Source organism: Puma concolor, chromosome E4, assembly GCF_028749965.1.
Source record: "Puma concolor isolate L17-30 chromosome E4, mPumCon1.1.hap2, whole genome shotgun sequence".
Taxonomy (NCBI): domain Eukaryota; kingdom Metazoa; phylum Chordata; class Mammalia; order Carnivora; family Felidae; genus Puma; species Puma concolor.
This window is the reverse complement of record NC_141683.1, coordinates 44,683,463-44,708,082: the sequence shown is the minus strand read 5'-3', so window position 1 is coordinate 44,708,082 and position 24,620 is coordinate 44,683,463. Positions and strand designations below refer to the sequence as shown.

At 43.0% G+C, this 24,620-nt stretch overlaps 1 protein-coding gene across 4 annotated transcripts in view; it reads left to right on the top strand.

Moving 5' to 3' along the window:
* Positions 1-24,620, top strand: part of RGS8 (regulator of G protein signaling 8) — a 135,129-nt gene that overhangs the window by 61,404 nt on the left and 49,105 nt on the right. Inside the window, exon 2 of one of the 4 annotated variants that reach the window (XM_086693853.1) lies at positions 3,310-3,390. The exons of 2 other annotated variants lie outside the window; for them this stretch is intronic. In XM_086693853.1, coding sequence (XP_086549979.1) covers positions 3,388-3,390 — 3 coding nt within the window. In that variant the 5' untranslated portion in view covers positions 3,310-3,387. Of the gene's footprint in view, positions 1-3,309; positions 3,391-22,553; positions 22,674-24,620 lie in introns of those variants that run through there. One more of the 4 variants, XM_086693851.1, reaches the window with a different exon arrangement.

The following is a 24,620-nucleotide window of genomic DNA, read 5'->3' as shown; positions in this document are numbered from 1 at the left end:
GCTCGGAGCCTGGAGCCTGTTTCCGATTCTGTGTCTCCCTCTCTCTCTGCCCCTCCCCCGTTCATGCTCTGTCTCTCTCTGTCCCAAAAATAAATAAACGTTGAAAAAAAAAAAATTAAAAAAAAAAAAAAAAAAAAAAAGAAACCGTAAAGGTTCAAATGCTCTTTTTGGTCTAGGAAGTGTACAAAGAAGTGTTAGGACACATCCAGTCTGAGTCTACAGAAGTTAGCAGCAGTCCTGCTGGGGGGTATGGTGAACATCTGCTATATTTGGGCGTCTGTTTTAGTAATTAACCTTATGGCACACTTCTATAATACTTTTACAATTGAGAATCATCAATAATTCTGAATAAAATGCAAAATTAATCTGAAATGAAGGCATACAGTGGAACAATTTAGATACATTTAAAAATTGCCGTCCTGATATACTGAGCTGCACTGTTATTATGGGAGACAGCCTCCAAGATGCCCTCGAGGACCCCAGCCCCTTGGTTTTCACACTTTTGTGTAGTATTCTCCCACCTTGTTCCAGAGTTGGTCTGTGGGACCAAAAGCATGTAGCACAAGTAATGATGTGTCACTTTTGACGTTAGATTATAAAAGATTGCAGTTTCTGTCTTGGGTTCTCTCTTCCTCCCTTGCTCATATTCTCCCTGTCTAGGGCAGTCATTACTCTGGAGGAAGCCAGCTTCCATGTCATGAAGAAACTGAGGTGGCTATGGAACCAAGCCCACTTGGTAAGGAACTGAGGCCTAAGGACCTTCAGGGCTATGAGAGAATACATTTTCATTGTTTTAACCCACCTGGTTTGTGGTAATTTGTTATGGCAGCCCTAGCAACCCAATGCAGGTTAGTCTGTGAAGCAGCAAGGGATAACAGATACAATTATGTAACCAAATTACTCTTACGCTATATTTGCTTTTTCAATGAATAAGTATGTAGAAAAGACACTTACTTCTTTGGGCCGTTTTTCTGTGTTTTTGGCAATTTTGCAACATTTTACCTGGATTTACTTTCTCGATCAGGGCAAGAGGGGTACAGACGTGTTAAGACATGGCACATTGGGATGCTTAAAGCATGCACCTTCATACACAAAACCTGTGGTGCTGGCATAAGCTTGTGCCCTACCCACTTCAATTCTGATATGTTTGATTTTGCCCATCTCTATCAAAGGGTGGGGAAGGTATTTTATAATTACATGCAGTGTGTTAGGGAGTGCACATTTTGACTAGACATCAACGAAACCAAATTCTCTGCTTACAATTTTATATGTATGTGAATATAAGAGTTTTCCATAGACTAACTATGACTTAGTGTAAGCTTCAAACATGGCTTCTCTACTCCCACATACTTCCAGTGTTGCTCAGTTTCACGTCATGATATGAACTCTAGCCTTGCATCTTTGTGTTGTAAAGCTGAATGAGTTAGCACAGTGGGTGATAAGAGTCCTCCTAGAAACCATTCCTACACCAGGTGGCTAGAAATGACTTGAAATATACGGGAAAGTGACTGATAGACACATAGATAAGCTCAAACTAAATGTGTCCCTGGCTCAACTTCGTCTTAGCAGATCCCCAAAATACCCTTTCCCTGGGAACGAAGCAGTCTCTTTTCTTTGGCGTTATTGCCTCAAGGATGATACAAGCATAAGGCTGCCATGGCCATTTCTATATCTCTGTGAAGAAATCCTGCCAGATAATGAAGCCTATCCAAGAAAAGCAGAATTAAGTGTTTGGGGGTGGGGTGGGGTGGGGAAATAAAGAGACAGAGACAGAGGGATAGAGAGAGATTTTTTTCTGATGACACCCATAGACCCAGTTGTGACTGAAACCAAATTTAGTTTTTTCAGTGACATGAGCCAAGACTTCCAGACTCCCCTGTTTTTGCTTAACTGAGCTGGAACTGTTTGTCTTTTCCTTATTTTTTCTCTGTTGTATCCTCAACTCCTAGAATTTGGGACATGACAAGCCCTAAATATTTGTTAAATGAATGAATAAATTGGATTTCTTTAAACCAGAGAAGGCCTTACTAAATCAGGAAGATTAAAAAAAATTAGTTATAATCAAGGTAGAATATAGACCGAATGCTAACGGTAGGCTATTGATAAGCATACATTTGGGCTAATCAGGCAGCACGCTTGGGGCACATTATAAGCTAAGGTCTAGAGAAAGGAATACACTGGGCATGCTCAGAGCATGTGAGTGCCGGGGTCCTGTTGGGTATTGAGTTGGGGGGTGTGGGGGTGATGTTCAGAAGGCGGGTAGCTCATCTCTGAGAGCTTTGGATGACCAGCTGAAGAACTTGAAATTTATTTGGTAGCCAATGGGGAAATCAGTGGATGATTTTCAAGCAGAGAAGTGAGCTATTATCCCTCCCATGGGTAGTTTCATTTTAACAGAAAACGCAAAGCTTCTACCTAAAAGGATATACTTTTACGTAATAGAGATTTAAGGTCATAAAGCAGGTCAGTGAAGATTTTTGTGAAAGAACTTTCAGTAGTCTCAGATTACACCATGTAGGCCACTGCTATTTTATGACTAGTTATTTTCCTTTGATAATCTGGGCTTAGGTTCAGTCATTTACACAAAAACCTATTTGCAACTTTTGGGACTCTGAAATAGAAACACAAAGGCCCAAAAGGAAGTAAAGGAAAGAAAAAACAAGAAAAGTGAAGAGAAGCCTTTTTTCTCTTCAGGTTCATTTTATCTTTTGGAAAAATTCAAAACGATGAGTAATATATTTTAGATAAATTTTCAGCAATGATAAAACCATCAGATGATTTAAAAGAGAAGCATCTGAAGAAGCAGAAATTACATGAATAGCGTAGAAACTAAGACCAATTTAGCATACTCTGATTGGAACCTAGGGTAAGTGACATAAATCAGACTGGAAAAAATAGGGTGTGGTCAAATTAGACTGGGAGCATGAAGGAAAAGAACAATTTTGTGAGCAATCCAGTTAGAGTATGTGACATATTTTATACCCTTAGCTAACAAAAGGACCATAAATTGTGTAAATGTAGTGCACTTATTTTGATTATTCTGCAACATGTTATTTGTTTCTTCCTTTACCAATCTATGTAAATAAAAAAAGTTTTTTCCTTTTGATGTAGAAAATTTCAGAAATTTTATATTTCTGGTTTCAAGGTATCTTGCTCCATCTCCTGAATTTACATTAGTTTTCTTCTTCTTTTTGTGATATCACTTGTGAAAATGCATTTATTATTTATAAGTACATTATTAGAAAGAGTTTAACTTTTTACTCTCTTCTCACTTAAAATTCTATCTTCTGGTTTTGCTTTCTGTGATAGAGGGAAAAATGATTCGAAGTCTACTTGGTGCTACTCAGCTCCTGGCCCTTATGGTGATGAGTGCAGAAGGCAACAGACATGGTGAGGACGTGGCTGGATATAATGAGACATCTGGGATTGATAGGGACTAAGGAGCTGTGGAAACAAGAAATAACCTGGAGGAGTGTGGGAAGATCTCAGCAACTACTGGAGGGAGTTGGTGGTGGGGACAAACCATTTGTATAAGCAATTTTAAGGAAGTTTTGATTGGGGATAAAAAGCGTCATACCCGCCACTGAATCCCTTACAGATTCCCATAAAAACATCCCATTTCCATTTGTTGATCTTACGATCAGATTTGTGAATATGCAAGTGTTTTTTGATTTATCAGAGTGTTGAGATTGGATTCAAGGTGAGAGGAGAAGATGGCCCAGTTTTATTTGGGTTACTTTAAAAAAAATATACCATTCTATGGCGATTTAAACTATAAAAAGAAGACTTTCTGTAAAATAGGGTCATGACAACATCTATAAAGCAGTGTTTTTCTTCTTTAGCCCTCTCAAATTTCTCATACTGTTCTGGGGTCCCAGATTCTGTGCTGCTTAACATGTACTCATGAACTAATCCTCTCAGCTACGATCTGGTTCCACCAATTTTCTCTTTTCTAGTCAGCCTAGATGATGTCTTTGACATCATGGCCACCATCATGATTCGTTCAACACGTATTTAATTAGTAAGTATTATACACCAGGGACTGTTCTAGGGTTGAGGACATACCAGTGACAAGACAGACAATTTTTTTCCCTTCTTGGAGTTCACCTTCCCACGGGAGAGGCAGACAATTAACAAGTAAACCAACATGGTGGTTTCAGATAGTGATAAATTCTCTGAAGACATACAACCAGAAAGGGAATCAAGAGTGACAGTGGGTGCAGGTGTAGGGAGGCATTCTTTGAGTTAGGGTGGTCCCTCAGGGCAGGCCTTTCAGAACCTCTGAAACAACAGACTTTTAAACCTTTTACTTGCAGGTGTTCTGGGTGTTGTTGATGAAACGAGCTGGGGAGGTGATTATATCCATGTGCTGAGGTTAGAGGTGTCATCCTGTTTCAACAATTTCAGTTCAGAGTCATTGGCATGTAAAGAGAAGGAGACGCTGTTCATTTCAGGAGGAAAAATGGGCCTGACATTTTCCATACAGAAGTTATTGGGGTTTCCAGTAGCCTCTTCTGCCCCTCTCCCCTCCCTCTGCCCGCCCCAACCTCAGCATAATTTTCACCTTCTTGTACCAGGACGTAGTGTGGCCCTCATTTAACGGTGTGCAACTATAATGCAGCAGGTTATTAAAATACACAAATGCGCAAGGCATTTTCTCAGAGCTTACATGGTCTTCCTAACTACTCTGTACAGATGAATGTTCTAGGTCAGAGGTTAGTAATAGTAATGAGAGCTACTCAGAGTGATTGCCTACTATGTGCCAGGGACAGCTAAGGTGTTTTACCACATATCTGCTCCAGTTTTCCTAGGAGACAAGCATTAAGCACGCTTATTGTGTGTCGAAAGAAGTTGAGGTTGGAGAGATGAAGACTGTCAACTCACACAAGTACTGGGCCTAATTTTCTGCCTGACCCCAAACACCATTCATTTGCCACCAAACTATGAGCATTTCTACAGTGAAATCTGGCATTTATATTTGACCCCAGAACCTCTATGATCTGAGGCATGGAAGAGCGGCAGGTCCAGAATTCAAACTCGGGTCCCTAAATTGCATCGTATCTAAGAGCATGGGCCATGGTGGGGGTCACACAGATCTCCATTTAAATCCAGGCCATAGAACTTAGTAGCAGCATGACTGTGGACAATTTATGCAGCCTTTCTGACTCTCAGTTTTCTGATCTGAATCCTACCTCAAAGGATTATTTGGGGGAATTAAATAATGTATGTTGTTTTTAGGGCAGTTTTTGATGCATGTGAATTCTCAGTACATTCTAGCCATTATCATTCTATTTCACTGTGGTGGACTCCAATATGACCAGTCTACAGCCACCCACCCGCTTCTTTGCAAAGAAAATCACAGTTCTCAAGCAGCTATAATACCTGACAGGCTTGACCCTCTCCCCATCCCTGGTAGGTAAATCATGATTGGTCTAAGCCAGAAGTTCTCAAAATGTGGTTCTAGGATGGGCAGTATAGATATAACTGGGGGCCTTGTTAAAAATGCATATTCTCAGGCCCCAACTGAGAAAGATCTATGGAATCCAAAACCCTGGGAGGAGAGCTCAGCAATCTGTGTTTTCACAAACCCTCTAGGTGACTCTGTTAAAGTTTAAAAACCACTGATCTGAAGCAGCTGTGATCATATTATCGCCCTTTCCAATAATTGGGTTAAGCATGGACATATGGCCCAGTCTTGGTCTGTAGGGCCCGAGAAGGAGTCAGCTGGGGAGGGGAAGTGTGCTAAAGTTTTCTTTGCTCCTTTAAAGAGGTGCATTCTTCTTTGCAAGATGCTATTTGTGGTGTATGGGATACCTGGAATTATTCACGCCACTCTGAAACTAGGAGGAAGATGATTTTTTAAGAAAGGCAGAGCAGAAAGGTAGAAAGAACCGGGTCTTTGTTAACGCTGCTGAACTGCTGAGTTAGCCAACCTCTAGACTTCCCCCTTATGTGCTATAATAAAATTATTGATATGTAAGCTACTCTTCGTTGGGTTTTCTTATTTGCACTCTCTGATATTCCCACATAACAGTTGTCTCTTATGCAAGCCAGTGCTCTTTGGAGTGTAGAAAGATTATGGTGCACTGAAAATGTGGGCTTTAATCACAGTAATTATTTATTTTAGTTTCCATTAAAATTAGTTATATTTATTTAGTTTTATTGGTGATGGAGGGGCAAAGCATTCATTTTGTTTTCTCTCTAGACTCTGAATGAGCCAAGATGTCAGACAGCTTGGTGAAGAGATACTGAGTTGTTCACATGTGTCCAGTCATCTGGATGCTCGGCTTCTGAAAACGAAACATCTGGAGCGTGAAGCAATGGTTTCACTTTTCAGCTATATTTTGGCGTCATACGGAGACGATTATTAAGAAAATCCAGACGATTATTAAGAATAAAGATTTATGTAAGAGATGGGATCACCCAAGAGCATTGCTGACCAGGTGTCCTGCCCATACGGCTCTTGCTTCATTCACTTTTTCAGTCATTCAGAAGAACTGAAATCTGCCATGTGCAGGGTATTGTGTTATGGGGGGGAGGGGGATAGTTATGACTTCAGATGTAAATATACGCCACAGGAGGAAAGATAGCCTTTGTCTTCCAGGAGCAAATAGTTTAGTGGTAGAGCAACTGGTAGGATGGAATAAATTCTGTGTTAGAGATTGGTAAGGTGTTTGTGGGGGTGTGGAGAAGGGAGCTGCCATTTACTTAGCTTTTCATACTTCTTGTGGGCTTGATGACACAGATGCTGTTTTAGGCTTGGGGGTACAGTGATCAGCATTACCAGCTCTGGTCTCTAGTCTCATGAGGCTTACAGTCTAGTGGGAAAGACATGAATGTATAAACACACATACAGTTATAAATTCAGATAATCCAATGAAAGAAAAGAACTGTGCTACCAGAGAGAGTAATTGGGGTGATGTCATTTGCTTTGGGTGTTCAGGAAAGGACTGTCTGAGGATGTGACATTTAAGTGGCGACCTGAAGGGTGAGTGGGAGCGAACATGATTAAGTTTGGGGGAGGAGGGGGAGGAAAGGTTAGAAGCATCTTCTTACAGGAAGTGGCACTAGAGTCAAGTCTCAGAAGTCAAACTGGTGTGGTGGAAAATGTCTCTATATGTGCACATAGAGAAGACTGTAAGGAATATTCCAGAATGCTAACAGGGTTTTATCTCTGGGTAATGGGATTATGTATATTTTTTAATTTTCTTTTTTCTGTTTTTATTTATTATATCTTTGGTGTACTTTTCTGTAATAATAATGATGCTGATGATTATAATAGGAAAATAATAATAATAATGTTTAAAAAGTAATCCTAAAAAGAAGGAGAGAAAAATGGGTGTTTTCAGATAGGCAATGAGAGGGTCAAGGTTTAGGTGTATGTGGTGGCCGGGTAGGCTGGGGTTGGGTGGGGGGAGGTAGTCTTGCTAGGCAACATCTTGTAGTGTTTAAATTACTGCTAGTCACTGTATTTGAATGTCTTCTTAGGACTACAACATGGCAGTGGGGGAGGGGTTGAGAGATAGAACAGGAAAGTAGGCAAGAGGTCTGGTCAGGAAGCGTTTCAAGTCCATCTGTGGTCAATATGGAGTAAGGTGATCAGATTTGTATTTTAGAACCCCCCTCCCCCCCATGATGATGGTGTGGAGATATACGGGACAGTGGCAGTCATTAAGGTGAGCATCATAGGGCAGGGCAATGTATTTTTTTTTTAAGTGGCACATTCAATGGAGAGACCTCAGCTGCTCTTGATGGCTTATTGGTAAATTTGGTGATTCCTGTCTGTGTGGACCAATGCATCTCAGTTGAGTGATTAAAACATTAACTTCAAATGATTAATTTAAGACCAGTCTCAGGCCAAACAACTGGGTGGGTGCACTTTTTTTTTTTTTTTTTTTTTTTTGCCTCAGCCGTGTAGTTTCATGTAGTGTAGACTTAGTCTCTCCTTATCATGGTCTTCACCATTTATCCAGTGTGGATTTTAGGAGGATGAAAAGCACCTGTCCTTTTCCTACCTTAGTGAAAGATCAGAATGAGGTAACGTCTGTAGAATGATTAATTGCCTCACACACAAATACCACTGAAATATAAACTGTCATTATTTTCCCTGATACCAACTTTCTGTGCAGGTTTTAATTTTGTCTGCTCATTTCAACCAAATTTGAGGTCTCCATGACTACAATAGAAGAACAGAAGGAAAAGAATACTTCTGTCTCGGCACATCCTAAATGGCATTGTTTATTGTAAAATGTGGGTATTTTAAAGGATGCCCACATTTTAAAAAGGTATAAATGCTGTTCATATGGTGCTCCAAGCCAGGGATGTTTTTATGTTCTAGTCGTGGGTGATAATGTGAACACATTGAGAAGATGTATCAATAAGGACTCTAGAAAGAGACTAAAAGATTCAGGGTAGAATTCAGACGTGGCAAGATATGCTTATTTATTCAACTTCTAGGACAGGGTCTGGGCTCTCTGAGACTTGGGTAATAAGGTCAAATGTGGCCACGGATTGACGTCCAAGTGGTTGGATGAGTTTACATCCTGAACACCTGAGTAAAAACTCCAGGAAAAACTGTCATGTTTTCATGCATCCTGCATGGGTATATGGCAAACCTTCCCAACATGATTAGGACATGATGATAAGTCAGCACCTTTTTTCAAGAGGCAATGAGTGTATTAGAGGCCTTGCAGTTAGATTTGAGTCCTAGCTAAGCCGCTTACTATCTGTGTGGCTTTGAACAAGTCCGTTGACATCTAGACTTAGATTTTCTCACCTGTTAAACAGGAGTAACAAAGCCCACCTTCAGGATTATTGTAGGGAAATAAATAGGATAATATTTATAAAGTCCCTGGCATTTAAGAAAGTCTTGAGTCTAATTGTTGCCTATACTGTTGTTATTATATGCACTTTTAAGCTGCAGAGAGCTGTGTATGCAGCTACTCAAGAATTTTTATTTTTAGGGGCGCCTGGGTGGCGCAGTCGGTTAAGCGTCCGACTTCAGCCAGGTCACAATCTCGCGGTCCGTGAGTTCGAGCCCCGCGTCGGGCTCTGGGCTGATGGCTCGGAGCTTGGAGCCTGTTTCCGATGCTGTATCTCCCTCTCTCTCTGCCCCTCCCCCGTTCATGCTCTGTTTCTCTCTGTCCCAAAAATAAACTAAAAAACGTTGAAAAAAAAATTTAAAAAAAAAAAAGAATTTTTATTTTTAAACATAACACAAATGTGAAGCGCTAGGATGATGGGAAGCCAAGGAGGAAAATAGGGGCTGACATGGTGGGAGGCCCAAGTTAGGGTTTCCTGGTGCTCAAGGAGCTGAGATCCCAGGCTCTATGCAGCATCTGAAAATGTTTGGAACTTAGCCAATATCTGGAGCCAGCATATTCCTGGCTGTTAATGCAGATGCCAAGTGTTTGGCAGACAGAGGTGTTAGGGTGATGCCTGACTGTGGCCACATCACTAAGTTGGCTGGTCCTACAGCAGAAGGGGCCAGTGCTGGTTGACCCCAGCCCACTGAGTATCTGTCTTGATATTTGTCACTGGTGTGTGTCCCCAGCCACTTCTCAGTCCTCCTTTCCTTCCTCCTGGGTCTTGTCCTAGTCAGGTGTTCTGCTTCCAGTCAGGTACCCAGTCTGTGTCCTATTTTGGTTTTCAGCATAAAGAGAGCAACCCTCTGGAAAGGTATTTGCCAACGAGGTGGGACCTGTGTTATTTTGAAAAGGACTCTCAGACACTGGAAGAATTACATTTTAATGACAGAATGATAGGCAACAGGTTGATGTTTGAGGTCCGGGGGCTCTGTCTAGCATTTGTGATTATACGTCATCCAGTGGCCATGCTTTCTGCTCAGAAGGCCAGTACTTGCCAGAAATAGTGTTTTTAACTCTTACCTGGAGGAGGGAGATAATCAGGGGAGTGCTTCAGTGCAGGGAGTGACTGGCTTATCACCTGTTCACTTCCAGCCTCATGCATTTTGGGCTGACAGTGAGTTTAATTGCAGAGCAAGGTGCTTGTGTGATGTACCCCTGGTGCCTCATCCATCTGCTCAAGGCAGGAATCCCACGCAAGGGGGTGTCACGCACGGGGGTGTTCCCTCTGACTTCCCGATGCCTGTTGCTGTGCACTGCCGTGAAGGTGCTGGGAAGAAGTGCCAGGGAAGAGGGCAGAAAGTACTCTATAAACATGGCAAGTGCTACACTGGGAGATTCTTTCCAGGGACTGTTGATTTCCATGACAATGTGGAAATAGTATTTCTACTACCTACATTTTTGGGTTCACTTTCTGGTTTTCAGGCTCTGTGTTGAACAGTTTTCACGATGTCTTGAACACCCGTTGTTTGTGCTTGTCCTGCTTTCATCCTCAACTTCTGGTAATAGCACCTGGATTTTTCTCTGAGGACCCACCCGTCCCCTGGTGTGTGCCATCTTGGGGGACCTGTTTTATTCACTGCTTCTTCACCCCATCGGTGAGGGTGATAGGGATGGCTGGACGCATGATACCTGACGCAGACGGGTGGGTTGACAGCAGTTTATTAGCCATATACACTCACTGGGGGAGGAGAAGACCACATGTCACACAGAGCCATGTGGAGATTGTACTTGGCAGTAGAGTAAACCAGCAGGGGCTCTGGGAGGCAGACTTTGTAGGCCCTTGGTTCTCACACAAGGATGTGATTGGGTTGTTTGAATAATTCCATGAGTCGGCAGTGAAACCAGCTCCTCCAGGGCAAATAGGTATTGCCTTTGGCCTTTTGATACAAAGGGTCTTTGGCTAGAGGACCTTATTTGCAGGAGCAGAGGGGGAGGAGAATTTGTGGTCAGGCCACTTGAGGTCCTCCCTGTTTTCCCCAGATGTCAAGGCACACATGATATTGGATCTTAATTTTAAGCCTTATACCACATCTGTGTATCCAAGTTCTGTGCCCTCCTCTGGTAATGAGGATAGGTGTGTGACCTATTCTACACCAGTCAGGGTCTCTCTCTTGGAAATACGAAACTTGAGTTGGATGAAACAAAGTGGGAAAAATGAATAGAGCTGATTAGTCCAAATAGAGCTGCCCTGGGGAAATCGTTCATTTCTGTAACCAAGAATCTTGGTGTTTCCCTCGATCCTGCCTTTTCTGGGATGAGAGCGTTCAGTTTTTTCCTCTTGAGTTTGGGAGCTGTCTCATTGGTTCAGTTGTCCAGATTTGGATTCTGTTGCTTGCAACCAAGAACTGTAGCGTTTCACATTTATTTGACCCAATAGCCCTAAAGGATAGGCGGTTTTTATTATCCCTATTTTAAAGACGAAGAAACTGAGGCAAGGAGATTGTGAAGACTTCCTGAGATCACAAAGGAAGTAAAGGGCAGTAGTGATATTTGAAAAAAACAAAACACAAGAGTTAGCTTGACAATAGTTTGCAACTTCATATCTTCCTCTTAAAGACAGAAACTAGAGATAGCTTGTCAGAACTTTAAATTCCAACTACGTAGGGAAGTGCCAATGAGATATGGTGTCATTATGGGGTCATGCAGTGGCAATAGCTCGTACGCCCTGTGGTAAGTGCCCATCCAGCCTTTGGCCCTGCGGAGTAACTGACAGTTCACCAGGAGCTATGGAAGCTCAGTCCTGGGTTCTAAAGACAATTAGGTGTGAGGTGCCACATTGATACGGAGACATAATTAGACCATAAAAGAGAAAGGTCATCTTTTCAAAGGGCTCTGTTAAGTTTGAGCCAAGCATATTGTGGCTGGGTGGGAGGAGTACGTGTGTATACTTCAAGGCGCAGAGATTCCTGTGTCTTTTCCCTCAGTAAGCACTTATGCCTGGCCTTCGGTGAGCAAAGGGAAATGGGCTGAGGAGAGCAAAATTGGCCAGAGTGTAGATGATGGGACCCTAGGTTTTCCCCACTAAGAAATAAGACCCATAAAATGTGGATTTCACAAGAGAGGTATACAATCTCCTATATAGGATAAAACACACACACACACCCACACACACAACCCTACACATACATAAAACCATAGCTGAAGAAGTAGGAGGAAAATCAGGAAAAGGAAGAGCCACTACAACCAAAGAAAGAAATCAGGAGAAGAAGGTATGTGGACAATGAGAAAAGGCACTTCGGTCAGGTCATTCTTTCTAGGTCTGAGGATGTCAGCTGTCCAGCATTCAGCACAGGCAATCCTTTCCTTTCCCTGTCCTCTGCCTGTGTAGAGCTGCTGAGGGGAGCTGTGTGTCAGTGAGCAGATGTTGGGGCAGCAGTGTCTCCTTGGATATTCAGAGGTCACCACCTCAGGCCTGTGGTCAGAGAGGAAGTGGTTTCCTGCTGACGCACAGCTCTGGAGCCTGGGGCGAGAGCTTGTGGTAGCCCAGAGCCCTGTTGCCCACTGAGGCCCAAACTTACTCCCCAGACTTTGCAGTCAGTGGTTCTTAGCAGGGTCTGGGAGCTTCAGTGCTGAAGGACACAATGGGCCCCTGTCTGGAGCCAGCCTGGTGGCAGGAGAGGTGGAGCTGTGTTAAGACACGCAGAGCTAAAATTATCCTGCCCTTATTTCTGCAGCTGAAAGACACATGCTGTGAAAGTCATGGGTATTATGCTGTCAGTCCATTGATGCCTTCAAACCCCTTGTCTGAGCCATTATTTCACCTCAGGGGTGGGGGAGCCCAGGCACGCCTCCATAGAGAGGGCTGCTTTTTCAGCACAGGGCTGACAGTGGCTGTAAGCCAGGTCCTGTCTCTCCTTCATGCATCTTCCTTGAAGGACACCATAGGGCCCAGGCCAGGGTTTCCTCCCCACTATGACCTGGGAGGTACAATGAGCAGAAATTCTTTTATCAGGTCATATTGTGAAGACATGAGGTCTGAGTGGAAGACACACAGAAGGAAGCTGACTTTTCTGGTTGACTATTCAACAACTAGCACTTCTTCCCAAGAGTTGCTGCTACTTAATCTATTGGTTATGAGTTTGGAGTTAGACTGCCTTGGTTAACTTTCAGCTGCACTACTTACAAGCCATGTAACCTTGGCTTAGCCTCTCTAAGTCTCGGTGTTATTATTGCACAATGATAACCTTATCTCATGGGTTGTTGTGATGAGCAAAAGAAATGATCCACAGAAAAAATTTAGCACCATGCTGACATATAGAAAGTATCTAATACTTGCTATTTATTGATCATGATGACCACACAGCTGTCTTAGATGCCTATGCCCCTTGAACTTTTTCTGGCCACAGCATGGAGATCATCTGTTCCCAAGTTAGGGGGTTATTGGAATGATTATCTTGATGGCAGGTGGGGGTAGAAATAGGAAAAAGAATAAAGATGGTTTCACAAATACTAAAATCAAATTTTTGATGCTTCTGGGCACACCCTACCCTGCTTTATATTTGGATTTGGACTTCTAGGTTCAAAGCCAATGTTCTTAGAAAGCTGGACTTCTAGGTTTAAAGCCAAGCTCAAATGGCCAATGTTCACAGTTGTTCCAGTGTTCTTAGTGGGCAGGAGGCCATGTTCCTCAGCTGGGCCAGCTCTGAGTAAGGCAAAGTCGAAAGGCTGTCGTTGCCTCTCCAGCTGTCTTCCTCGATGCCCCTTTTATAATAGTAGTATCCTCCAAGGCATGTGTGTGGGGGGTCTTCACAATCTTTTCTAGTTCCATTCAATACCTTGTTTTAGAAAATGATCTGAAACAAATTTACACTGAAATGTAAATGACTGACAGTTGAAAGTATTACTTCTTCAGGGGAATTTGGATTAAAAAAAAAGTTCATGCATTTATTTTGAGAAATAGAGTGCAAGCAGGGGCAGAGAGAGAGAGAGAGAGAGAGAGAGAGAGAGAGAGGAATAGAGAGAGTCCCAAAAAGGCTCTGCACTGAGAGTGCAGAGCCTGATGTTGGGCTCAGTCTCACAAATTGTGAGATCATGACCTGAGCTGAAATCAGGAGTCAGATGCTTAACCGACTGAGCCACCCAGGTGCCCCAAGATTTTCATGTAAAATAACATACTCTCATACTAATTTTAAGAGTAGGGAAGGCATTCTGGGAACATCAGGTCTTCCTATTTAGGTGGTTAGTTACCTGCTCTATCTTGGTCTTCAAATTTCTCCTCTGTGGCTCAACTTTAGCAGGTGGCATGATTAGCACCAGCTGAACAGGAGAGCCAAATTACTATCCTGATTTACAGAGTGTATTTCTAAAAAGTTTATTGGGGATTCTGAGGCATGAATCGCACCGTCTCTCCCTGACTTGTTCCTAAACCCCTTCAGTTATAGAAGAAGCTATTAAAATAGGTGGCTCCTTTTTCCTTGCTGAGTCAGGGGAATGAGAGGCATTTCTGGGAACTTGAATGCCTTCCAAGAATTGGGAAGGGCCAACAGTTCTATACACAGCCTTGTTTTAAAAGCAAATTCAGGGGCGCCTGGGTGGCGCAGTCGGTTAAGCGTCCGACTTCAGCCAGGTCACGATCTCGCGGTCCGTGAGTTCGAGCCCCGCGTCGGGCTCTGGGCTGATGGCTCAGAGCCTGGAGCCTGTTTCCGATTCTGTATCTCCCTCTCTCTCTGCCCCTCCCCCGTTCATGCTCTGTCTCTCTCTGTCCCAAAAATAAATAAACATTGAAAAACAAAAATTTATAAAAAAAAGCAAATTCACCCTCCACATTCTGTATCCTTTAATTTAGGTTGTCATTTCCTTGTACATGTACAAATATTTACTCTTACTTTAGCATTGATTCAGTAAATATTATAGGATTGTTTCTAAGGCTCTTTGCTTCATGCTCACCTATATTAATGCTGTATACTGTACAGCATTTTTTAAAAACTGTGATACAAAATAAGAATATATTTGACGTATGTCATTTCACATAACAATAGTTCCCTTCACTGTGCGTAAAAAAGTGTCATTTGACCTCTGAAATTGATTTCATAGGTCACTTGCAGTCAGGGGGCCAGGACTCCTGTTTGCACCTGGCTTGCATGTACATAAGTGGTCATGTGTGGCATGAGTGCCTCTGATGATGATGCTGATAATGTTGGCCTTTGGTAATCTGGCTGGCGGTGCCTTTTGTAAATTCATCACTCATTCCTAGCCTGAGGCCACTTTTTCCTCCCAGCAGTCTACCAAGGATGTCTTGAGTCTGAGGTGGTCTCCTGGAAGTGGGGGTAGTAAGAGTGGATGTGGGATTCCCTAGTCCAACGAGAGACACACACATAATCCACATCACTAATTCCTTTTGGCATAGTGGAAATGACAGAGAAAGTGGGAAGGAACCGGTTTTAGTGGGGAGAATCTGGGTGAGGTGTAGTGCCTGGAGCTACACTTTTGTCCCACTTTCCATACAGGTCCAAGACAAGACAGCCCTTGCCCCTTACTTGCTTTTCCAAAATTGGCATGTTTTCAGTGGACAACTGAACTGGGGAGAGCCTCTGCCTTTTGAGGGGAGTGTAGCAGATTCTAGGCATGGGGATATACACCAAAGAGAAAGGGGTGGTGGGGCTTGCCTGGAAATTGTTGAACTGAGGACAATGTAAGACATTGAGTATTTGCTTCCTCAGTGATTAACTCGTCAGTAAATTCAGACATGGAGTCTCAAGGGGAAACCCCTCCAACCCATTATCGCCAACGCTCGCGTACTCTGGGAAATGATTCCTGTGCTGTTTTATATAAGCTGAGAGACTTGCATTTTATACAAGCATAGAAACACAGAAACCTGAAGTATGGGAACTGGAGGAATCGCTATTTATCTGAGTCCCATTAGATCAAAAGCGGATGTTTGAGTTAAAAACAGCGCTATTTTGGCTCACGTTTAAGGCTATAGTTAAATCTCAACTGTATAAATGTAAAGTCTTCATGTACTCCCTTTGACAATATGGAAAACTTCTTTAGGGCAGAGACTGTATCTCATCCCTACTGTGCATCTCCTGCAAAACCAAGTGCCACGCTATGCCATTTGTTGCTGTTCAATAAATATTTGTTAAGTGAACGATGCAACTAGAAGTTTCACTCCTACAAATTTTTATCTCAACCCAGCTTTTCTCAACACTCAGCCCACCCCCTGTCCCCCTCCCTGACATCCCAGTCAGTGTTGTGCCAAGGGAATGCAAACAAAACCCAATTAGGAAGGTAAATCTATTTGGAAATGCACACATATAAACAAATGTAGGCCAAAGGCAAATTTAAATGATTTCTCAGAATTGTCTGTGGTTATTATCCATGACCCTGTGCTGGCCCAATTCTTGGAGATAATCAGGTTATAGTTGATATTGGTTCTGCATTTCTACTTTAGAACAGAGGGAAAAGACAGGAGGATGCTGTGAGCACGGGTTAGGAGAAAACAAAGTCGTGGTGAGCTGAAGACACAAGACAAAAGGGTGGTATTTTTCTTAGCTGAATTCTATGTTGAATTGACCTTTAGACCACCCCTGGACAAGTTCAATTTGCTCTCTCTTTAGGTTGTTCAGGATTGGGCTGTGGGTGGTAGGTAGGATTTGTGAGACCAGAGAAGTTTGCCATTCACATCAGATGCCACCACTTCCCCAGCCCCCAGGGAACAGTTCTGGGTCATAGCTTTTGCTACCACATAGGCATCTGTCCCAGAAATTTGGGTTGCAGGAGAAAGTGATCCTTCCTCTTCAGAGCAGAGGTGCTGGGAGTTTGGAGAGGTGGAAGCTTAGAGGTGGGATCTTTGCAAAATTTATGTCAGGGCTCTGACTTGGAATTGTATGTTCAGTCTGGACCATTCGGAACCCCTCTATCTCATTCAACATTGCAGAGTGCAGGGCACAAAACAGGCCCTCCAGTGAATGAGTGGATGAGCACATGAAAGCACTGGCTGCAAACAGTCAAGTTTGTTCCTGCCCTTTTGTTATTTGCCTACACTTTCCAATGACCCACTGCACTCCCATTTAGAGGTGACTTACTGAGCCATGTACCTGCAGTTAGATAACTGTGATAGAAGTACGTTAGATGGGCATCTGTTTGGTGTCAGTCATGACAAAGGTTTTTATGTCTCTGGAAGTATTGGGTCATCCCCTGGTGACCCATGCCTTTGACCTGGTCTAAAATTCCCATCATTATTATCACTTAGGGGTCAGATAGCAAAGTTAAAGAATTGGATTTCTTTAGGAAGTCACAGAAAAATGTAATATGTGCTTATTTAGAACATCATAGATAATGTTGGCATTTTACTTAGGACCTTTACCCCTCTCCCAAGTTAGCTGGTTGAGTCCTTTGTTAATGAGTGTATGAGATACAAGGCAAGTCCTTTAAAACCAAGAGTCAGTGATGGTGGAAAGATCAGAGCACAGGTAACCCCTCAAGGATTTCAGCTCAAAGACTGATTGGAACTTTTGCCTCTGCCTATTTATTTATTTAAAATAGTTTTTATTTTTGAGAGAGGGAGAGAGAGCCTGAGAGCATGAGCAGGAGAGGGGCAGAGGAAGAGGGAGAAAGAGAATCTTGAGCAGGCTCCAAACCCAGCCTGAAGCCTGACGCTGGGCTCAGTCTTTTGTGAGATCATGATCTGAGCTGAGATCAAGAGTCAGACGCTTAACCCCTGGGACCACCCAGGCACCCCTTGCCTCTGCCTATTTAGACAGAAGAACCTGCTTTCCAGTTTCATCCAGGCTCTGCACCATCACCAGCTGGAAATTGAAATCCTTTGTAAGTAGCATTCAGTCTTCTAGGCTGCCAGATATGATGGATGCATCTAAAGACTAATCTTGGGGTCATCTGTGTAATCTTAGCTCATCCCAGGAGCAGCAGCTCCCTGTGATGCAAGCACTGAAGGTACTTTGAGGGGCATGGTACACTTTGAGGGGCAAAAAGTTCCATTTGTCCCCAAGGAAGATCGGGCATGGATATGGTCCAAGAGAAGTGATAACTCCCATCTGTCTCTTCTTCTGAAGAGAAGAACTTTGCTAGTACTTTGCTACCAGATAAAGTTTCCTGAAATGCTGCTGTTGCGTCACAGTCCTGCTCAGCGATGCTGTCTGTTGTCCATCAGCTCGAACTCCCACTCTTATTCTGCCACCAATTTCACTTCTTTGCCTCATTTGAGATAGAGCTGCAGGTAGAGGAAGAAGCAGGCTAAAAGTCATGTGGGACCCATTTAACGGGCTTGCAAGAAAACGCAACAAGCATGTTGGGTAAACATATATGACAGTTTTTCAATAATGATTCACAATATATGCAATTTATTTATTAAAATTGGGAAGGTAGGAGAGGCTATTCAGCTGGGATTAGGAAAACTTGAATATGAAGCCAGTTCTTCTATATTACTATTATAAATCCTTAGGTAATTTGGTTTTCTTCTGGTGTCTCAATTTCCCCAAAGGTATTTAGCCCACTGGATTGTTAAGGTGATCAGATTAGAGGATTGCGCAAGAGTCCTTTCAGATATTAAATTTTAAATTCAAAGCACTTTCAAATACAAAATCTCATTTAGTGAATAAAAATTAGAGATTGCATTAATTCTTTTTTTTTAATTTTTTTTTAACGTTTATTTATTTTTTGAGACAGAGAGAGACAGAGCATGAACGGGGGAGGGTCAGAGAGAGGGAGACACAGAATCTGAAACAGGCTCCAGGCTCTGAGCTGTCAGCACAGGGCCCGACGCAGGGCTCGAACTCACGGACTGCGAGATCATGACCTGAGCCGAAGTCGGCCACTTAGCCGACTGAGCCACCCAGGCGCCCCAAGATTGCATTAATTCTTTTTTTTTTTTTTTTTTTAATTTTTTTTTTTCAACGTTTATTTATTTTTGGGACAGAGAGAGACAGAGCATGAACGGGGGAGGGGCAGAGAGAGAGGGAGACGCAGAATGGGAAACAGGCTCCAGGCTCTGAGCCATCAGCCCAGAGCCCGACGCGGGGCTCGAACTCATGGACCGCGAGATCGTGACCTGGCTGAAGTCGGACGCTTAACCGACTGCGCCACCCAGGCGCCCCGATTGCATTAATTCTTAAGTATAGTGTTGTTTTGGTGGGGAGGGGTGTACTTAATAAAATTAGAATGTAATAAAAAAAGTATTCGGTCTTCCCAATATGCCTATGGCTTCCAGTCACTCTGCTATTCCTGAAGGCTATGGAAATCAGACCATGGGAGAGCTGTCCTGAACCCTCTGTAGCCAGAGTCAGCCTGAGGAGGACCTGGAGCCTCACCGAGGTACCACCCTGGGCTGGCACTTCCTTTTTTTTTTTTTTTTTTTTAAGTTTATTCATTTATTTTGAGAGAGACAGAGAAAACGTGAGTGGGGGAGGGGCAGCAAGAGAGGTAGAGAAAGAATCCCAAGCAGGCTCCATGGTCAGTGCAAAGCCCAACACGGGGCTCAATCTCACGAACTGTGAGATCATGACCTGAGCTGAAATGAAGAGTCGAATGCTTAACGGACTGAGCTACCCAAGCACCCCTGGCACTTCCTTTCTCTTGAGAGAGAAGTCAAGAACAGTGTTGCCCTTGGTTACATTTTAGGGAAGGGATGCTAAGGGGGTGCACTCATTAAAATGTACAGGGACAAAGTAACCCAATCGGTTGTAAAGTGTATGCGGGGTGGGGGGGGTGTGTTTTGGGGGGTCAGGTTGGGGTGAGTGGTTACACCTGCTTCCTTCCATTTTCCAGGGCAAATGGCTTCAGCTGCTGCCCAGCAACAGCCAGCTAATCAAAGCCTTTGAGAGTGGCTTTGAAAATGTGTCAGCCAATAGCCATACAGGACCGGCCTAACAGCTGAAGGACACCCCCTCCCCTTCGCTGGAGCAGAGAATGGGGAAGGAGCAGATGGAAACCCTTCTCCCCTTGGCTGGCTCTCAGGACACATTGTTATGCATTCAGGACTCAGAAGCTGAGACAGAGGCACACTCTTCACACACTTCTGCCCTCGGCCCAGAGCTCCGGAAGGAGTCTCGCAAACCCCTCTGTGGTCCTCTTCACTGGGTGTGAGGTGCAGGATCTTATCCAGTGCAGGCACCCTAGAAGGGTTTGCTCTCTATTAAATTTGCCTTCTCGTGTGGCATTAATCAAACAGCTGAACCATGCCGGCACTGCCGGAGCACAGCATTCATTATAGTCCCCAAGGGATCCCTTTCTCTAGATTTCAGACCCCTGGCTCCTGGAATAGAGATATCCGTTCTGCCGGGAAGGCCCCAAGTCTGAAGCGTGTTGCAGCCCACTCAGGAGACTTTTCTTCCCTGCATCCTCATTGTAATCCCCGTGGTTCCTGGAGTCCCTTCGGATTCCTTAAGTCCCCGCGGCAATGAAGCTGACTTTTGGGAGCCACTGCACAGGGAGAAGAGCCTCCAACAAGGATGTGTATGGGAGTTTTCCGGACACAGCCATATGGCATGCGTCTAGCCTCTTTTGTAAAATATTTTCCACGCTCCTTGTGGCAAGCGCCAGTTTCCAGAGGCTGAGGTTAGGGAAGTTCTCAGGCCTGCTTCCTTTGTCCTCCTGCCATTGAGGGCTGGGTGTCCAAGCTAATCTTTGTTCCCTGGGAGGTGTCTGGAACAGTTGTCTGTCTGCAGAAGCCCCCATCCTCCCTCCACTCCTCTACCCCCACACACCCAGCGAACTCCTCTGGTGTTTCCCATACCAGGCTTTGCAGACAGAAACACCCACTCAGCAGGGGCGCCTGTGTGGCTCAGCTCATTAAGTGTCGCACTCTTGATTTTGATTCAGGTCATGATCTCATGGTGGTGGGATCAAGCCCCGCATCAGGTTCTAAGCTGACAGCACAGAACCTGCTTGGGATTCTCTCTCTTCCTCTCTCTCTTCCCCTACCCCCCCCCCAATAAATACATAAATATTAAAAAAAAAAAGAAACACCCACTCAGCCATAGCTCCCCTTTCTTTTTTTTTTTTTCTTTTTTTTTTGTTTGTTTTTAAAAATTTTTTTTTGTCAACGTTTATTTATTTTTGGGACAGAGAGAGACAGAGCATGAACGGGGGAGGGGCAGAGAGAGAGGGAGACACAGAATCGGAAACAGGCTCCAGGCTCTGAGCCATCAGCCCAGAGCCCGACGCGGGGCTCAAACTCGCGGACCGCGAGATCGTGACCTGGCTGAAGTCGGACGCTTAACCGACTGCGCCACCCAGGCGCCCCCATAGCTCCCCTTTCAATATCTTTTACATCAGATGAAATCGATGAAATGAATGAGGGCCTGTCTCTGTCATGATACGAAAAACCCTCTGCCCCAGAGGTGGAGGAGCTCAAGATGATGGAAGTACAGCGGGAGGAGAAGGTGCTTTTTTTTAATTGACTTTTTACTTTCAATTCCAATATAGTTAACATACAACATTGTATTAGTGCCAGATGTACAATACGGTGATTCAACAATTCTCGACATTACTTAGTGCTCATCACGGTACGTGTTCTCTTGTCCTCATCACCTATTTCACCCATCCCCCCACCCTCCTCCCCTCTAGTGACCACAGTTTGTTCTCTATAGTTAACAGTCTGTTTCTTGGTTTGTCTCTCTCTTTTTTTTCCTTTGTTTATTTATTTTGTTTCTTAAATTCCACATATGAGTGGTATCTGTCTTTCTCTGACTAACTTAATTCCCCTAGCATTGTACTCTCTGGATCCATCCATGTTGTTGCAAATGGTAAGATTTCATTTTTCATGGCTGAACAATATTCCATCGTATATATACCACATCTTCTTTATCCATTCATCTATCATTCAGTACCTGGGCTACTTCCATAATTTTGGTATTATTAAAAAAGCTGCAATAAACATGGAATATTTTTGTAATCTTCATATACATGCCTAGTAGTGTGATTACTGGATCATAGGGTAGTTCTTTTCTTAATTTTTTGAGGATCCTCCGTACTGACTTCCACAGTGGCTGCACCAGTTTGCATTCCCACCAATAGTGCATGAGAGTTCTTTTTTCTCCACAACCTTGCCAATATTTGTGGTTTTTTGTGTTTTTGGTTTTAGCCATTTTCACAGGTGTGAGGCAATATCTCATTATAGTTTTGCTTTATATTTCCCTGATGATGAGTGATATTGAGAATCTTTTCATGTATCTCTTGGCCATCTTTATGTCTTTGGAGAAATGTGTGTTCATGTCTTGTCCCCATTTTTGTTAATCTTTATTTATTTTGAGAGAGAGAGAGAGAGAGATGGATAGGGAGAGTGGGGGAAGGGGCAGAGAGAGAGAATCCCAAGCTGGCTCCATGCTGTCAGTCAGCGCAGAGCCTGACTCGGGGCTCAATCCCACAAACTGTGAGATTATGACTTGAGCCAAAACCTAGAGTTGGACGCTTAACTGACTGAGCCACCCAGGCACCCCATCTTGTGCCCACTTTTAATTGGGTTATTTGTTTTGGGGGTGTTGAGTTGTATACATTTTTAAAATATATTTTAGATACTCTTTATCTGATATGTGATTTGCAAAAAAGGAGAGGCTGCCTTTAATATGAGAGGGTGAATCAGGATGCCCGAGTCCTAGCTCCCTGTATGCAATAACCCATCTTCTGTGTGTAACCTTTTGCAGGATTATAAAAAACAGTCTAACCCAAATAAATACTTGATGTTTCTCTGGGTGCTTTTTTTTTTTTTTTTTTTTGCAGGCATACAGTAAGTCTCTGAGCACTTACATGGACATTGTGACATATGGAACTACCCGTTCATTACAGAGATGTGTGCACACAGTTGCTAATTCCTCTTGTTCCAGTCTCCTCAGGAAATTCTGTGTTTATGAGGTAAGACTTATTTCAGAGTCAAACAAAATCATGATAAGCATCTGACTCCAGCTGGGACCACTCTACCCTTTTCTTATTCAGGACTGGCGAAATTTTCAACACTGAAAGAGCGTTTTGCTCGGCAGCAAATTCACCCTCACCTAGATAAGATTGCTGATGTTTTTTTTTCATCCACAAAAAGGAAAAGTCCTGGGGAAAGGTTTATGTGACTTTAATCTTAGAGGGGAAATAATTCTGCATCAGGGAAAGATGTAAGTTTCTTCTAGGGCTTTATGGAATTCTTTTTTGGCTTTCCAGAGAGAAGGGATTATTTTTCTTCAAGGAAATTTCAAGTATTAATAATAAATGACCTTATTGAGTGCTTATATGTGGCAGACATTTCTGTAAGTGTACAGGTATCAACTTATGTATGATCCCTGTTTTACAGATATGAAAACTGAGGCACAGCAGGGTTGAATCACTTGCCTAAAGTCACACAGCTTTTAAGTGGTGGAGTCAGGATTCAAACCTAGACAGTCTGGTTCTAGAACCTGCCCTCTTAAGTCCTATGATGAATACAATAAAACAAAAATCTAAACAAAGAAATAAACCATACAATGACCCAGATGGTGTCAACTCCTTATCAAAGGCTGTCAACTAGTTTGTTGAATTTTCATGGCTTTGGCTTCTTCCTTCTCCCTGATTTTATATTGTTCACCATTCTAGCAGAGGGTAGCAGGGGAAGGGAGAAACAGAGGAACTCAAAATCCTTCACTTTACATGATCATCAGCCATTCTAGTAACTGTCAAGTGAGGAAAGTGATTATTTGTGTCCTCCTTCCTAGTATTGCCTCTGGTTCCCTGAATTGGAGACATTATTAATGCATTAAAGATTTTGGAAATCCTACCCTTTCTCATGGCCTTTCTTTTCTTCTACTTCAATTTGAATCATTTTAATAAGCACTCGCCTGGCCTTTGGCAATGAAGAATTGTGGCCCACTACATTTTCCCAATTACAAGATTCCATCAAATGAAAGATGAGTTATGTTTTTAATACAGCGTTATTTTTTGAGGGGCATTGATGCGGATCGGGGTCACCAGCCTTACTACATTATAAGTATATGCTGATTGTAAAACATCTTGGCCACAGAAATGTTAAAATGTGAGAAAAAAATGTGTCTTAGAATTGAGAAAACGTAGTATTTTATTTCCATCTTTCAACAAAGAATAAGCCTTGTTAAGGTAGTATTTTATAAGGGTTCTTCATACATGGTCTGCCCTCTCTGGGTATCAGAATTTTGATTACAGTTGTCAGCTGGAGTTCAGCCTGGTTCAGATATCTATTTTTAACAATAGCTGAAGGGTTGCTCTTTTTCAAGACAAGAGAAGGATTACTTAAGAATAAGGGAATGACTCATAGAAGGGTCAGAGCTTCTTTCTTGTTAGGAAGGAGCTGTCTTCAGTGGCTGCCCCCTAATGGGCTGGAAATTGCATGAAGATTCCTACCTATGGCAGAAGGATTGAAAACCTCAAGGGAAGTGAGCCAGGTTTGAGATCCACCAGGGCAAGTGAAGAGATTCAAACTCTAGCAGTCAATTCAGACCTAAGGGTTTAGAATAAGAGACTAGATTTGGAGCCAACAGTGGTTGAAAAACAAAAGATGGGCTTCTTAGATCATCGTTGAGAACGGCCTTGGGATGTCTATGAGTTATCTTCAGGACTAGCTGGTGGATTCTTAAATTAGATGGACTTTGACGAAGGGACAAGAAGCAGAGTAGAGAGAATGAAAGCTAGACAAAAAACCAAGATTGTTTTGTTCATGGGAGTATTCCTAGCAATGGTAGGTAGCCTTAGCACAGTGCCTGGTCCATAAGAGGCATTAAATAAACATATGTTGCTTAAGTTAATAAATAAATCGTCTCTCTTGTAGAAGTTCATTTGTTCATTCATCTTTTCATCAAATTTTAT